Here is a 15,958-nt window from a genome sequence, read left to right as displayed (position 1 = left end):
TCACCCCAGTAAATTTAATTAAAAAGAAAAAAGAAAAATGTGAGCAGATATAACCCAAGCAGAGTCTTTGAATGTGTGTGCACATCTTGGTTTGACCTCTTGAACTTTCTGCAAAATTCCAAGAGAAGAACGTGCTCAAGATAGCTGTTAGTTGAAGAATGAAGAGATATGTGGAACAGATCTGGACCCAAACCTCAACCTGGAGTCAAGCTCAGCTAATCTCCCGGAATTCCATCAGGGTCATAGCTGAACTGCTACAGGCCCATGAGTGAGAAACAAATGCTTATTTTTATAAGGCAGAGCTTTGGGGATTATTTGTTACAGAACATTATAATAACAAAAAACTGACTAATATACATACCAGGCTGGCCAACTCAGGAGAAAGAGTTAAGGGTATTGTTTTATATTCTTTGTATTGAAAATGGCAAGAGCCAACTCATATCAGTATGAAAAGAAATGCATTGGCTCACATTGAAAAGCCCAGGAGTAGATTTGGCATCTTGTACAGCTGAGTCCAGAACCCAGGTGATATTGTAGAGCTTTGTGTTTCTTTCTGTCTTGTCCCTGCTTCTCTTTGAATGTTGACACCACTCTTTGCTACGGCAAATAGCTTCTTCCATGCTGCTGGGGAAAATGGCAGCAAGCAGTTCTAGCTGATAATATCCCTACAACTAAAGATTCTGGAGGATGGGTGAACTTTCCAATGAGGCCTGGCAATCAAGGTGCTCCATGCCCCTCGCCATGGGATTGGTTCCCAGATGGTCAGGTAACCCAAGCAATCATTCTTCCCTAGGATTTTCATGCTGGGACCCTCAGGACCAATGATTTCTCCTATACCTTCTGATGGGCTAAGTCCCCAGGAATAGGAGATGGAGAATTATTTCTCAAAAGAAGGGAGGCTGGTCTAAGCACGCATAAGCACAAGAGATACACAATTTAAGATTGGGGAAAAGTCTGGGCTACTTCAACAGAACCTTTTAAATCTTAAAGCCCTAAAAAGATTAATTCATTCTTTATTCATTCAAAGTCTTTTGTTGATTAATAATAGCTATCATGTGTTCATTTTTCTTTTGTATATTAGGCATTTATTAAATCCTCACTCAATTGTGCAACATAGAGATTATCCCTATTTTATAGATGAAATATCTGAGGCTCAGGGAAAATAAAAAACTTGCTCAAGGTCACAAGGACCAAATGTGGCCACACTGTGATTCAAATTCAAATTTATCTGCAAAGCCCATGCTCTTTCCACCCAAACATATGGCCTGATGAATTGGCAGCATCCCTAGGGGCCACACTTAGGCAAAACTGTGTTAAGGGCCCAGGTAATCTGCCCCTCCTCCGCCCTCCCACTTTGCAGTCCCCAGCTTCTTTCTTTTGGCACATCTCCTCCTGGATGCTGATGCCTGGTGTTGGTGGGTGATTGCTCAGTGTGGACACGTTGGCGGCAACCCGAGCTCTCTCTTGTTCATGATTTCCATCAAAACTGTGCTCTGGTTCCTTTAAGACCCCTGATCTCTAACAGAGAGGAACCCAATCACATAGTCATAAGAAAGCCCTCCAGGTAATGATGTAACATTTGTACTTGACAAAGATCTTCAGGGTCTTACTTCTAAAGAAGGGCTACTGGTAAAAGGGACCAGACCAGCCCACCGGCAGTTATACAGGGGTCAGCAGGAATATTTAGAGCAAGTCACATAAATGGGGTAACTTAAAACAACAGAGATTTGTTCTCCCACAATTCTGGGTGCCAGAAGTCCAGATTCAAAGTATTGGCAGGGTTGGTTCTTTCTGGGAACTGAGGAGAATGTATTCCATGCCTCTATCTGAGCTTCTGCTGTTGCTGGTAGCTCTCAGCCCTCCTTGGCTTATAGCTGCATAAGTCCAATCTCTGCTTCCATCTTGATTTGGCCTTTTCCTCTGTGTGTGTTTGTGCCTCAGACCTCCCTCTCTTCTCTCTTACAAGGACACCAGTCATTGGATTAGGGTCCACCCTAAATTCAGTATGACCTTTTTTTGAGACACTTATGTTAATTACATCTGCAAAGATCCTATTTATAAATAAGGTCACATCCACAGGTATAGTGTGTGGGGTGTTAGGATTTGGACATATCTTTTTGGGGGACACAATTCAACCCACTATAGCAGGGCATTTTGGGGCCGCAGAAGTCATACCCTTAGGCTACTGAGATTACCCTCTGCCCCTAAGTGCAGACTCCTGTGCTATGTTTGCTATCTCGCCAATTTCCCCGGAAAGGCTTTATGAGGCTATCTTTACAGCTACAGAGAAAAGAAAATATTTGCAGTCTCGACTCATGTTCATTCATTACTTAGCAAGGATACTTAGCAAAAATCATAAAACATAAGAAAAAGCTGTAGGTTGACCAATTCCTGGTCTTCCAAGGGTTTAGTTGTATCCAAGGTGGGGGTGGGGGAGTGCGCGGGTTGCAAAACAGGGGATAGTGCAGAGAGGGCACCCCAGGGTACTTCTGCTGCACTGTGGTTTGTGGTCTGTAGCTCCATCAAGGCAAGGATGGCACCTGAGTCATTTGTCCTGAAGGGGCTTTGCTTATTTTTTGGTCTGTTCTTAGCTATCCCAAGTCCATTCAAAAGAGAGGTGTTGGGCCGGCCGAGTGGCACGTTGGTTACGAGGTGGCTTGGGACGCCAGCTCTGAGCAGCAGGACCCCAGTTCGGATCCCACATGAGGGCCAGTGATGCTGCGCCTTCTACAGCTAAGATGGTGAACAACAGCTCGACCCGGAGCTGGGCTGCCATGAGTCACCAGTGATGGCGTAGGCTGCAGCCCCTGCTGCAGTGGGCTGCCATGAGCTGCCATGAGTGGCTATTCAATGGCTGGTGACTGACTGCCTCTCAGGAGGAGTGCAATGATAATACCAACATGGGCTAGTGAAGTGACAATCTCCACAACTAGACTTAAGAACAAAAGGACAGCAACTTGTCTGTTCCCCTTCTCTGATTCCCCAACGCTGTTCCCCTGCCCCAAGTCCCCAATAAAATCTTAAAAACAAAACAAAACAGAGAGGTGTTGTGCAATCACACAAATAAATAAGGGGAACTTCTGAGCATCTCTTCCATGGGAATTGCCAGAGGCAGGAGTGTTGTCTTGCCCTGACCCAGGTCCCAAAGGCATAGCTCTACTACAGCTCACCTCCTCTGGATATTTCTCTTGGCTCATCAACTCCAAATACCTGTAATTTAAATTCAAGCACTTTAAAGCACCTGGCTGCTTAAACCACCCCCTCTCAACTTCCCAGCCTGACTTCTGTCAAGCCAGGCACCCCAAGGGCCTTTGCTTCCTGCTCCTGTGACTTTCCTTCCTATCTACACTGGACACATGACCTTCTGCTCAGCCTCATTTTATTGATGAAGAAACTGGGGCTTATAGAGGTGACATAACTTGCCCCATGTCTGTGTAACGTGGGCTTGTAATTTAGTGGCCTTTCCATGTCCCAAAAGATGTCTGCTCCCTGATCTACAGTGCTGCTTCCCAGGCTTTCGGATCCTGGAATTACTTTGCTGTAGGGAGAACACCCTAGGACAACCCACATTTACTTCCATGGTGGACCCCCAAATTATTGGAGCACTGTCAAGGTGAGGAGCAGCACTCAGTGGCCCCAGCTCAGGACTTGTCCAGATGGTGGGGAGGGGAATACAAGGTGTGAAGATGCACATTAGGAAAGACCTCCAGGTTGCTAGCAAGCTGCTGTTTGCTAGGTATTGTGCTTAGCACTTTACTCATTTTATCAGCCCATTTTTTGGATGAAGGAAATGTGGCTCCAAGAAGATACATGATTTAGTACCTGAGAGACTGAAGTGGGATTCACAGGTAAGTCTGTCACCAAAGCCAGATTGGTGTGAGAAGTACCACAGGGTGCTGTGGGCACGTCACAGAGGAGAGGGTGAGGCTGTGTTCCACCCTGCTCCCCATTGCCTCATGTGTTTCCGAGTAACATCCTGTGAAATACCCCGGGGCTGTCCATGGACATCTGCAGAGCCATAGGAGCCGGCACATACCCCAAGGCTGCTGGGGACGTGTTCTCAGAACATCACACCACCATGAGTTTCTGAGGAACCGGTACCACGACTTTACAGTGAGTGATGAAGGCCCCTCCCAAACCTGGCAGAGCCTCCGAATGGCCTGAGGTGCTTAAAAAGTACAGCTCATGTGAGCCCCACTTCAGCCTTGGAGATGTGACTTTCTTTTCCAACCCACTCTTCAGGAAGGACTTATACAGCAGGCAAGGGATTTCAGAGAATCTTATGCTAGCCCAATGAGATGGGGGTCATCCTCATCTGATGGACAGAGGAGATACAGAACTGAGTGGCTGCCAGTGGTCACGAGAAGGACTGTGACAGAAGGGGATGAGCAGGGCCGTCCTGACCAGAGAGCCCTGGGTTTGCATCCACTCGTATCGCCTCAACTGTAATTTCATTTGAATAATGAGCACAGTAATCCCCATTATACAGCAGTGAGTGGTAGTGCCCACTTCAAGGCACTGCAGGATTAACCTCGAGAACCAAACAAAGAACCTGAGAGGGAGAGGGGCCCTTCAAGTTCTCAGCCATTAATCAGAGGCCACACCAGCGGTGGGCGGATGGGCCTTGGATCTAAGCTTTTCACTCCCAGTGATTCTCTCCCGTCTGCCATGGGAGAACTATCTTCTAGTCATAATACAGTCTTAGCACAGTGTTAACTGCCCAGCACCAGACGGCACTGCCTTTATCAGGGCTTCCCCAGGCAGAGGCTCATTTTTCTCTGATTCCAGCCAGAGTGAAGCAGCGATGGTGCCTGAGCACAGGCCTACCAGGCTCTGGCTGCCTTTCACAAGCTAGAAATAGGGCAGAAGCTTCTCTTATCTACACCCTCTCTGGTGTTACCAAATGAGTATTAATTTGCTCCTGGACTCGGTCCTTGACTCCCATAGATATTGCAAGGGATGCTGCCAGGGACAAGTGTTGATTTGAAAGCTGGTGTGAGAAAAATTCCTAAGGCGCCACACACTGGGTACCCACTCATGCCAGAAGCTTCTCACATAACCTCATTTGATGCTCACTGCCACCCTCTGGGCGGATATGCTCGGCCTGACCCTGGATCCAGGTCTGTTTGGACAAGAACCATGTCTTGGACTTCATTTGTGTTTGTTTTTCCCTTGATTTACTCCTGAAACAGCCAGTGACTGAGCAAAGATGATCCAGATATGGGTCCCGTGAGTGGCTATGGCTCCCTCCTGCCTCCTTGGCGTTCATCCATGCCTGAGGTTGGAGATCTCGGCAGTCTGGGTGGGAGGAGCACGGGACTGTCAGCTCCCTGCCCCCTATGTGCTCAGTCACATCAGCACCCAGGAAAGACTAATCCCACATAAATGACACTGCTGCTCAGGAAGTCACCTCACCTGGGCCGCATGTCCGGGTTTTGGACCTTGACCCCCTTGCTTTGTTGGGACAAACTCCATCTACACCTGAGCTGTTGGGCCTAGTTTCCCATGGATGGGCTGGGCTGGACTGGAGGAATCCCTGCTCTCAGCAGCTGTTGATGTAGTGGCTCCTCATCACCTATAGTCACATTCTGTACTTCACAACTTTGTTACTAAGACTTTCCACGACCTAGGCCCGTTTACATTGAAGGGATACCACACTCTAGCCATACCACAGTTGCCCTTCTTGCTGTTCCAGTTTCTCCCACTATATCTGGTCACGCGTGAGAAGCCACCTTGGGGAGTCCAGGCTTCTGAACAAGGAGATGTTCAGAATGCTGGTTCTTAGTTTATTCACCAGCCGAGTGATCTTGGGCAAGTTGCTGTAATGCTCAGGCCTCAGGGTTCCGGTGTGAGGCTGAACTATGTCTAAAACCAGAGCACAGGCTTTGGAGGAAAGAACTGGAAGCTGCCTGGCCTCAGAGAGCTTCTCCTGAATTCCTTTCAGCCTCAGCATCCTCACCTGAAAAATGCAAAAAGTATTATCTCCCTTGCAGGACTGTGGAAATGACTGAAGGAAAACATCTGGCAAGGAGGGTCTGACAGCTGTCTCATTTTCTTTCTTAAACAACCTACATCCCCCAGGGTCAAGCTCCAGGGTCTTCTCTGCAGCCTAACCCCTTGCCGTCCCTGGTTCCTGATCTCCCTCTCTCACTGGCTTTTGGCGGCCCAGCTGCCCGGGGCCAAGCTTCCACTGGGCCTCTGGGAATGCCCTACCGCAGACACACATTGTGTTCTTGACTGGGGCTTCTGCCCTTGCTCATTTTCTCTGGAACGACGGACTGGTTAGGCCTGAGACAAACCTCAAACACTCATCAACCCTGCCTTCCTCAGTGCAGGAGGCCTGCAATGTTTCTGACAGAGGGCTGTAAGTACCTGCAGACTGAAGCCTCAGCCAGCCCGCCCGATGGGTGCAGTTGGAATTGGGAGGGAGAAGGAAGTAGGAAAGACCCTTTACCTCCCCATGGGAGGTGAGTGCACTCCAGGCCCAGAAGAGGTAGGACCACCTGCCTTACTTACACTCCCGCAGAATATAGCGGAGGGTGAGCTCAAACACCCCCAGACATAATCTTTAGAAAAAGAAAGTGAGGAAGCGAGATTGGAACAAAGTAAATTATTTTAAGAAACCAGATTGCCAAAGACTTAAAGTACCAAATGCACTTTTAATTGATCTACAAATAAAAACTACTCAGCAAGGTCAGTAACCACTTCAGCCTCTCATCTGTTAGAGCCATACCCTGGACAGCGTTGAGGAAGTAGGTTAACTGGTTATTTCTGTTATTTCACTTCATCCACGGTATTAGAAAAACAAGGCATGATATCAGTTTAGATGACATGCGTGGCTGGCAGCCAAATCCAGTCCCTATATTCCATATTTTTTCTTTAGTTCTTCTACTTTGTTGACGTAAGCTTTCATGGCATCTTCCTTGGAAGTTCCTGTAAAGAATCAACAGGACTGTTTGTCAGAGAAGCAGCATGGTAGAAAAGCAGCAGCTTTAGAGCCCCAGACAGCCCTGGTTTAACACGCTGAGGCTCAGTTTCTCACCTGTGAAGCGAGGGTCCTACTACCTGCATCTCAGAGACCTGGCCAGGATTTCACTTGAGGTATTTGAGGAGCCGGGCCCACAGTGAATGCTCCATAAAGCACTGAACCACTGTGTGCGGGGCTGTCCTGAGGCCTGTCACTGGCCTGCTGGCCATGTGAGACCCCCACTGTCATGAGTGAGTGGGTGGCCTGAGCCTCGGGAGAAAGGTCGGGCCCTCTAGACAGGCAGGAAAGTCTAACATGGGAGCCATGGTAACTTAACTGGTCCTGCTGACTCTCATGGTTGGCTTTGGCCTTTCAAGCATTTCTGTTGAGCTCTTATTTCCCAGAGCTGTTAAACTGGCAGTGAAAAAGCAAAGCCCGGCACCCTCTTCTCCCCAGAAAGAAGCTATGAGAAAAATTTTGAGAACTCTGAGCAAAAGCAGCTAGCTCTTGGAGGGTAATAAGGCAAATCTTTGCCTTCTTGCTGCTTGCTGTACAAGGGACACTGACTATAGCCCTGAGAGAGAGCAAAATCCAATTTCCTGGATGCCATGAAGGAGAGACACCTGCTGGGAATCAGAGCGTGTTCTAAAGCAACTGGAAAGCATGGGGCCTGAGTATGGTATGGAAATGCTCAATGAAAAATGGACAGTCAGACAGGCATTCCTGTTCTAGTTACTTAGCAAATCGTAGGAGTCTTTTTATTGTATTCTGGCCTTTTTTGAATTCAAAGGTTTCTCATTTGCAGGAAGACAGAGGGCTTATTCAGAAACTAGCTAGCAAGAGCACAAAAGCTGGCAGGCACTTTGGTGCCAACTTTTGGGTCTTGCTGTCGCAGGTGGCACGTGATTAAGTCGGAGCTGAAACACTTCTTGGCTGCTGTTGCTTAGCATATAATAGCTCCATTCACTGAGCCTATGAGCTGCCAGAACCTTGCCATGCATTAGCTCATTCCCTTCTTTTTTTGTGCCTTTCTGGCTGGAAGGGAACTGGGGAGGGCTGCTTGGGCTATGGGGTCACTGCCCGGCCTTGTGGGGGAGAGGAAGGTACAGGCACGAAACCACCCCTTATTCCGAATATATATATAAAGCCCTTGCCAACTACATCACCTCCCAATCTGTTTTTCAGGGACCTGGTCCCAGCTCCTCCTCTCCGGATGATACCACTGCTCAGAGATGATGCTTTTGGAAAAGGTATAAATGGTCTTAGGGAAAAAAAGTAGGTGGCCCAGTTTTTTTCCATTCCGACACAGGTCAGCCTGATTTCCAGCATGTGCCTCATCTACTTTGTTTTCTCTCCTCACCCCTTTGCACTCCATAATAAAGAGGATTTCATTACTGCGCTTCAAACTAAGGAAACTGATCAGAACAATTACCTTTCAGCTCATTCCAGGCATCCCACTTGGCCTTGCCTTTGAGGTCCAACATCCCAGGCCGTTCTTAAACAAGAAAAGACAAGACATTAGATCTGCTTCAGGTTCTAATGGAGAACTTTATCAACTTGCTTGCCATGAAAGCCATCTTTTATTACATCGTTTCCTTTGACACTCTGTCATGGAGTTAAATGGGCCTAGAGCAGTATATAGAAATCTAAACTTAAAACCTAAAGGAAATAGAAGGAAAACTATTCTCATTACTAGAGAATTCTTATCTTATAAGTTAAATAACTCCAAAATTTCTCCTTTTAAAAAGTGTAACTAGAAAATAAGTACTACATCCATGCACCTGGCCTGAAATTCAGATGCTACAAAGGGGAACACTATAAAGTTTCCCTCTCCCCGTATTTCTCTCCTTCATGCATTATTGTTATCAGTTTTCTGGGTGTCCTTTTCTGTGAACTGTCTATTCATATCCTTGCCCCCATTGTTTTACCAAATTGTTAGTCTATTTCTTGTTGGTTTGTGGGAGGTTTTCCCTGAGGGCAAACCTGTTATCAGCTGCACTTGGGAAACACGCTACTTCCCTGCTGACCTATTTTACTGCCATACTGAGAACAAAGCACAGGGGACAACCTGGACCACCTTGCCTGAGGAACATCAAGTCTTCCCAAGTGCTTTCAGGGAAGCATTCCCAGAGATACCTGGGAGGTGTACCTCCAGAGTCATCATCCAATCCTAGAGCAGCACACCCCAACAGCTCTTTCTGCGATGATGGAAATGTACATTTTTACTGTCGAACTCAGAAGCCACATGTCACTTGTGGCAACTGAGCACCTATAATGGTGGCTTGTGTGACTGAAGACTGAACTTTTGATTTTTTTAAAAAAAATTTGAACTATTTTCAGTTTAAATTCAGATAACCACATGCGGCTAGTGGCTACTGTATTGCACCGTGCAGTCCTAGAGTGTACTGATACCTCCCTGATCAGGAAGCAACAGATTCCCAAGCCAGTGTGCCTATCCACAGTGAAAGCAGGGCAGAGGCCAGTCTCTGTGAAAATATTGCTTGGCAGAAGAGCATCTCAGCTGATCTGGTCCTCCCCACCCCAATTCATTTCCCCTTCCCCTCCCTGGGAGGATACAGAGTTTATAAACCCAATGTAAAACTCACCTTTGCCAAGACCCTTTTCACCTCAGCCCTTGCTATGAACCTAAGTTTGATTTGGCACCTTTTCCTGCTTCCAGCTGGCTGGCAACCAACATGCCTGCTCCACTCTCCACCCCAATTGCAGAGGAATTGGGGGCCACACTCACTCTCTTGAACAGGGGTAGGGGTGACCACCTTTTGTGCTGCTATGGACTGAACTATGCTGTTGCCTCAGTATATACACAAGTTTCAGGGACTTCAGAGCAAATGAAAACCAGCCAAGGCAGGAAAGGCAGTATTATAGAATAAGGTGGTCCAAACTATGACCTCAAAATCTGTGCCAAGATTTTTTGACAGAGAACAAATGGTCATCAGGAACTGTTTCAGCAAAAGTGCTCTGACCTGCCCCAAGAAGCCAGCTGCTGCTCTCCTGATATTAGGCTTGGCCTGGCTGCCAAGGGCTTCAAGACTTTGATCTTGCCCATTTGAGGTGGAAGCAGTATGTTATTACTGCAGTAAAATACTACTGAGTAAGCAGGAGGATACTATTGAGCTCAGAGTTTGGATCAAGTCTCTCCCAAGCTAGGGACAATGTGTTTTCTCAAGTAGATGGGAAATGCTCTTGATAATCAGTAAAGTCCTTCTAAAACCAGGATTTGAATTCTGTTACCTGAGCTACCAAGATACCAAGAAAGGTATGAGGTCTATGAACCCCATCCAGAAACATGATCTTTGGGGAACTTCTCCCAGCTTAAACCCCAGGACCATCATGAAACATCACCATGCCCCACCCAAGAGTAGGACCTTGGGTGGTTTTGAGTGACTGTTCTCACAGATAAAGAGTTCCAGCACCAATCAAGGCTGCTGAGTCTGCTCTGAACAGGAGACCTCCCAAATTTATCTCAGCATACCTGTGTTTATGTCACCCACAGTTGCTTGTTTGTAGCGGCTGTAGATGAACAGCATCTCATCATCTGCTGGCTTGGTCTTGAGGTGCTTAACATCCTCAGCGGCTTTGTCAAACTCAGCCTGAATGTGAGGAAGAGGAAAGGCCTGAATAGAGCTTAGTAATGGGGAGGGAGGGGTTGGAAGGCAGCACTCCTCCTGCAATGCAGGTGAGGAAAATCAGCACCTCCCCCGTCCCCCCAAGTGTCTCCCCTCTTTTCTCAACGGGGCAGCTAGAAACACTCAGAAACACAAAGAGGGGAAGCACATTGGTTCACTTATTGATAAGCATCTAAGTATAGGGAGCTCTCACTATACCAGGTATCAGGTACTGGAAATACAGTGGTGAAGGAGGCAGGCAAAGATTGCCTGCAGTGGGAGTGTACTCTGGAGGAAAAGCAGCATGGCCAACTGCCTGGCCACTACCGGGTCAGGGTGGGGAAGCCCTGACCTGAGGATAGAGGTGCACAGCGTGCTTGAAACAGCTGAGAAGGGCACCGGGCACGAGTACAGCGGGGTCAGTGGCCCAAGTTCGTTCGCCCCCTTTCCCTGGGGCTGGGGCGTCCAGCGCCGACCTCTGTCCCAGTGCTGGACTGGAGAGAGGTGAGAGGAGCCAGGGGTCCGCCTACACAGCGTCTACATTCGAACGAGGGAAAAGCCTCTGAATCACTCCTCCCCAAGCGCACTCTCTCCTTCCCGTACGCCGGACACTCGGCGCCAACTTTCCTTGACCTCCAAGCTCTCAGCCACTGCTTCCTTGCTTCCCCACTCTGCATGGTGCCCCTATTCCTGTCCAGTCCTTCCGGACGGGGAATCGTTCCCCTTGCTCCTTCAATCCATGCAACTCTCTACTTCCCGTCTTTCTACCTAGGACCCTCGCCTCTGACCCCTATCCCTGCTTTTCTGCAAAGTCCACGGGATGGGCAACTTCCCAGCAGTTACAGGGCAGGCAGCAGTGTTGCGAGTCCCAAACAGGGAAGTTCCGCTCACAAGGCTCTCTTTAGAGTCAGGGCTGGGCATGGATCCAGGAGAAAGAGCGGAGCCGAGAAGGGAAAGACCTTCCTGGGCTCTGCCTGCAGCATGGTTCCCGCACCGGCCTCCCTCCCCGCTTCGCTTTCGCAGCCAGGCTGGGCACGCGTTATATATACCTGAGACATGCCGGCAGAGTTGGTTGCAAGAATACCAGTGAGCCAGTGGAGGCGGCGACAAGGAAGAAGTAGTAGCACAAAACTCGAGTGGCAGCACAGTCAGAGGTGCAGTCACAAGCCTCCCAAATTTCGCTCGGGCGAGCGAGGGGCAGCCAATCAGAAACCTGCTCCACGTGAGGGGGCGTGGCCATTCTCTGAGCGCGGCCAGCTTACTCGGATCCCACGTGGGGCCATTCGCGCACGCGTAGAAAGGAGCCGAAGGGGACGCCGGGAGCAGGTGGGACCGCGGAAGTAGGGATTGCTTAGGGGAGAGGGCGCGTTGGTACTAGCGTTTTCAGCCCCAGGCCGCTGTGGGGAGTGGCCCATGGGGCAAAGGACAGGGGGCGGAGGGCGAAAAGCAGAGCCTTAAATTTGTTTCATTAAATCTTGTCCCCGGCGTGGAGAGGCTGGAAATATTATAGCACCTCTGGACCAGTAACCTCTCAGGTCTGGGGAGGGCGAGTGGGCCCCCGTTACTGTCAGGGATTGAGAGGATGTCCCTGGAGAACTGCGCGATGGTGGGAAGCTGGACTGGTCCCCAGAAAGGCGAAGCCGAGGTCTCTGAGCATTTGGCATGTCTGCCCGTGGCTTTCGTTTCTTTCCAGCCTTGTATCGCACATTTTTGTTTGTCGTTCAGTTCTCCAAATGGCGCGTTCAAGTCAGGGACAGTGTCTCACTTGTCTTGACTTTAACAAACTTGGCCCGAGCCGGGTGCCCAGCAAACATTTCTTAAGTGAATGACTCAACTTCATTCACAAATATTTACTGGACATTTTGTCAGGTGACTTGCACCGTTCTAGGCCTTGGGGATACAGCAGTGAACAAAACAAATCCTTGCATTCCTTGAACTTACATTGGGGGACATAGTTAATAAAATAAATAGGAAGTTTGTTAGGGTGAAAGAAGTCGGAAGTTTATAGTTTTACATGGGGAGTTGGGGGTGGAGGTAGCATTTGAGAAAGCCTCCAAAGGAGAGGAAGGAGCGTTTCAGGTTGAAAATTAGTATAAGGATGTGAGCAGGGAGTGAGGGAAAGAGTAGAAGGAGATGAGGCTGGGGAGTCAAGGAGGTGGCAGGCTGGCTAGATGATGCCGAGCTTGGTCTTTATAAGGACTTTGCCTTTAATTCTGAGTGAGACTGGAAGTCACAGGTTTTTAGAGCAGAGGATGATGAGGCTGAGGGGTCACGTCTTTGCAAGGCTGATGTTCTCCACTGGAGCAGAAAGGAGCGGCACAGGTAGATGGGCGAGTTTGAGGGTGGTGCTCAGGAGACTAAGGGGAGAATTTCCTGGTGGTGATAGAGGAGCTGGGTGAAGGGAGCGGCTTGATGGAAAATTCTCTGGAGATCATTAAAAACGAGATCATTCCTCTCCAATTCCTAATGTGTGACAAGAGGACTGAACTACAAATCTCAACCCTCAGCCTCCCACCCCCCAATTACAGCTGTAGTGTTTAGAAAGATAGGCCAGGTGGAAGCTTTCAGACTACTAACTTAATGTAGGTCAGGCTTTATAAAATGGGAAGAAGTGGAGATACATTAGCAAGGAACAAATCTAGACTCTTCAGCCTATGAATAATTTTTGTGGCAAAGCAAAGCTAAGCAAATTAACAAAAGTCCTGGAGTTAAATTTGGGGAAATTGTATTTGAATTGTAAGAAATGTAGGTTTCTCTCAAAGTGACAGTTCAGAGCTGCTTATTCCTTCTGAGGCCCAGATGAAGCCTAGGTTCACTTTTGCTCCATTATTTGGTGCTTACAGCTTCCTTGATGGAAATTCAGATTATTGCCTCTGTGGGTCAGATTTGCAGTCAACTGTGTCTCCTAGTCAGTAGGTTTTGACATAAGGTTATTGTGTTTGGCATATTTGAAAAGATTAGGTACCTTTGATAATATAATTAAAAAAATATTCCTCAAAGATTGGTTGGTGTAATTGAGTTTTGACTGGAATTACGTATTGTAGAAAGCAAGATTAGTGTTTTAAATTAACTTGGCAGTCTCCAGTTCAAGTGGATTGATTTGTTGGTTGCTTGTTTGGAATATACTCCACTTTGCTAAAAAATCAATTTTCCACAAGGTGGTTTGTGCCCAGGTGAGTCTACAAAAGTTGCTCAAAGCAACTGAAGTGTGCAGCTAGTAAGGATTGTAAACCCCAAGGATCAGGGTGCTTGCTAAGTGATCTTGACAAGGAGAAGGAAGAGTGTCTTTCAGGGCCCACCCTAGCCCCGGTTTCGAAATAGCTGAAAGCATACTTTTTTTTTTTTTTTTAAGATTTTATTGGAGAATTGGGAAAGGGAACAGCATTGGGGAATCGGGGAAGGGGAACAGACAAGTTGCTGTCCTTTTGTTCTTCAGTCTAGTTGTGGAGGACGTCGCTTCACTGGCCCATGTTGGTATTGTGATGATTGCGCTCTTCCCGGCTGAGGCAGTCGGTCGCCGGCCATTGGACAGCCGCTCTCTGTGGTGGCTCACGGCAGCTCACGAAAGCGCATGCCAGCTGCCAGCCAGTCCCAGTCTTTTCTATTTTAAATTACTCTGTCTGAGCCCCCTCTACATAAGCCAGGGAGGATAGGGATCACTGTGTTGGTCAATGCCTATCTCCAAGGGCCTGGCATTTCTTAGGCTCTCAACCAATGGTGGGTGAGTGAATGGGGTGCTTTTCTCTGTGAACTGTATTCCTTCTGATTAGCTATGAACTTGGAAACCAACTAAGTTTATTAGAACTGAATGTGAAACTATGGGCTAGAGTGAAGCAGCTTGCCCTCACATTGTTGGGATACCAATTTTGACTACTCAGAGGCTTCACTTGCTGGGTCTCAGTGTAAAGCCAGACAGGCAAGATATAGTAACAGCAGAGAAAGGAGTTATTGCCCAGTAGGTATGAATAGTAGTTTGATATTAGGCTTCTTGGTATAAACTAAACCTCTAATTCTAAAAGTAACCTATCATTAAAAAATGGACTGCAGTTACAGCAAAGCTTCACTAGAAGGCAAGGGTTAGAGTATCAACAAATGGTGAATTATATTCATTCAGTATTTATTTTCTAGTTTCTTAGACTGTGACTCCTGAGGCCTGGCTCCAGCAAAGCTGGGAAGAGACTAGTATGTTTTAATGGGGAGGGGGCCCTTGGGAAATGCTCCTGGGAAAGGAGTGGACGGAGGTGAGCGGAGTTGAGGGCCTTTGTTTTGTGAAGGCTGAGGGAGGTAAGAGCTGGGAGGGTGGGATAAGAATGCAGCACAGCTTTTCTCTCTTTCGCACTCTTTTTTCCCCTTTCCTTCTCCTCCCTTGTCTCTTTTCCTTTTCTGGTGGTGTAACTGTAGTGACAGGAGGCCTGGCAGCCCCTATGCCATTCTCTTCCTCCTTTGGGTGTTCATATTCAGAGGACTTGCAGCAAGTTGGGCATGAGAGAAGAGTGAATGTGTGTGTGTCACACACGTGTGTGATCCTCTCCTTTCCCCTGTCCTCTCTCTGTCCAGCCAACGTGGTGGGTGGCGGTTTGGGCTGAGGTGAGACAGGGACACCAGGGCTTCGGAGCAGCGGGTTCTGGTAGGGAAGAGTTTTATACTGGCTGGGAGTAAGGAAGGGAAGAAGCTTTTCTTTAGAATTACTTAAACATAAGTTGGTCATTCTCTGGTCAGGTGCTGCCTGTTTTCTGTTTAGAACTACTTAGGATTATGGGCAGTAATAATGAAGCACCTTATGAACGTATCTTAGTTCAGTACTGTAGTTCTTGTTCAACTTCATTAGAAGTATAAATTCTCTTCTGAATCTACATTGTCTTCTTTGAGTATTGTTTCCTTAGCTCCTAGTTACACATGACAAGTGCTTGGTAACTGCTTTGGAACTAGGTTGTTAGAGATGAATTTTATTTATTTATTAGTTTCAGGTGTACAAAACAGTGATTAGATGTTTATATACCTCAGAAAGTGATAACCCAAATAAGTCTATTACCCACCTGATACTGTACAATAGCTATTACGATATTATTGACTATTCCCTATGCTGTACTTTATATCCCATGGCTACTTTTTAAAATTATAGTTGACATTCAATATTATTTTATATTAGTTTCAGTGTAGTGGTTAGACATTTATATAATTAATGAAGTGATTCCTCTTACAAGTCTAGTACCCATCTGACACTATACATAATTTTTACAATATTATTGACTATATTCTCTGTTGTACTTTTTATCCCCGTGACTATTTTGTAATTACCATTTGTGATTCTTAACCCCTTCATTTTTCTCACCCAATCCTCCAGCCCCTCCTCCCATCTAGTAAC

General features: G+C 47.3%; 2 protein-coding genes across 3 annotated transcripts in view; one reads left to right on the top strand and one right to left on the bottom strand.

Moving 5' to 3' along the window:
- Positions 1-6,645: 6,645 nt before the first annotated feature.
- Positions 6,646-11,755, bottom strand: DBI (diazepam binding inhibitor, acyl-CoA binding protein). The gene is made up of 4 exons (XM_019629257.1): positions 11,643-11,755; positions 10,461-10,578; positions 8,400-8,462; positions 6,646-6,933 (listed from the first exon to the last, which is right to left on the bottom strand). Exons 1-4 carry the CDS (start codon positions 11,649-11,651, stop codon positions 6,860-6,862), a joined length of 264 nt encoding a protein of 87 aa, XP_019484802.1. The 5' UTR covers positions 11,652-11,755; the 3' UTR covers positions 6,646-6,859.
- Positions 11,756-11,848: 93 nt separating this feature from the next.
- Positions 11,849-15,958, top strand: part of CUNH2orf76 (chromosome unknown C2orf76 homolog) — an 88,929-nt gene continuing 84,819 nt past the window's right edge. For both annotated transcript variants that reach the window (XM_019629253.1, XM_019629256.1), the window contains exon 1: positions 11,849-11,919. The gene's annotated coding sequence lies outside the window, so the exon portion shown is untranslated. The remainder of the gene's footprint in view (positions 11,920-15,958) is intronic.

Source organism: Hipposideros armiger, unplaced genomic scaffold (genome assembly GCF_001890085.2).
Source record: "Hipposideros armiger isolate ML-2016 unplaced genomic scaffold, ASM189008v1 scaffold_833, whole genome shotgun sequence".
Lineage (NCBI taxonomy): Eukaryota > Metazoa > Chordata > Mammalia > Chiroptera > Hipposideridae > Hipposideros > Hipposideros armiger.
The sequence above is the reverse complement of the archived record's forward strand: the minus strand, read 5'-3'. Positions and strand labels throughout refer to the sequence as shown.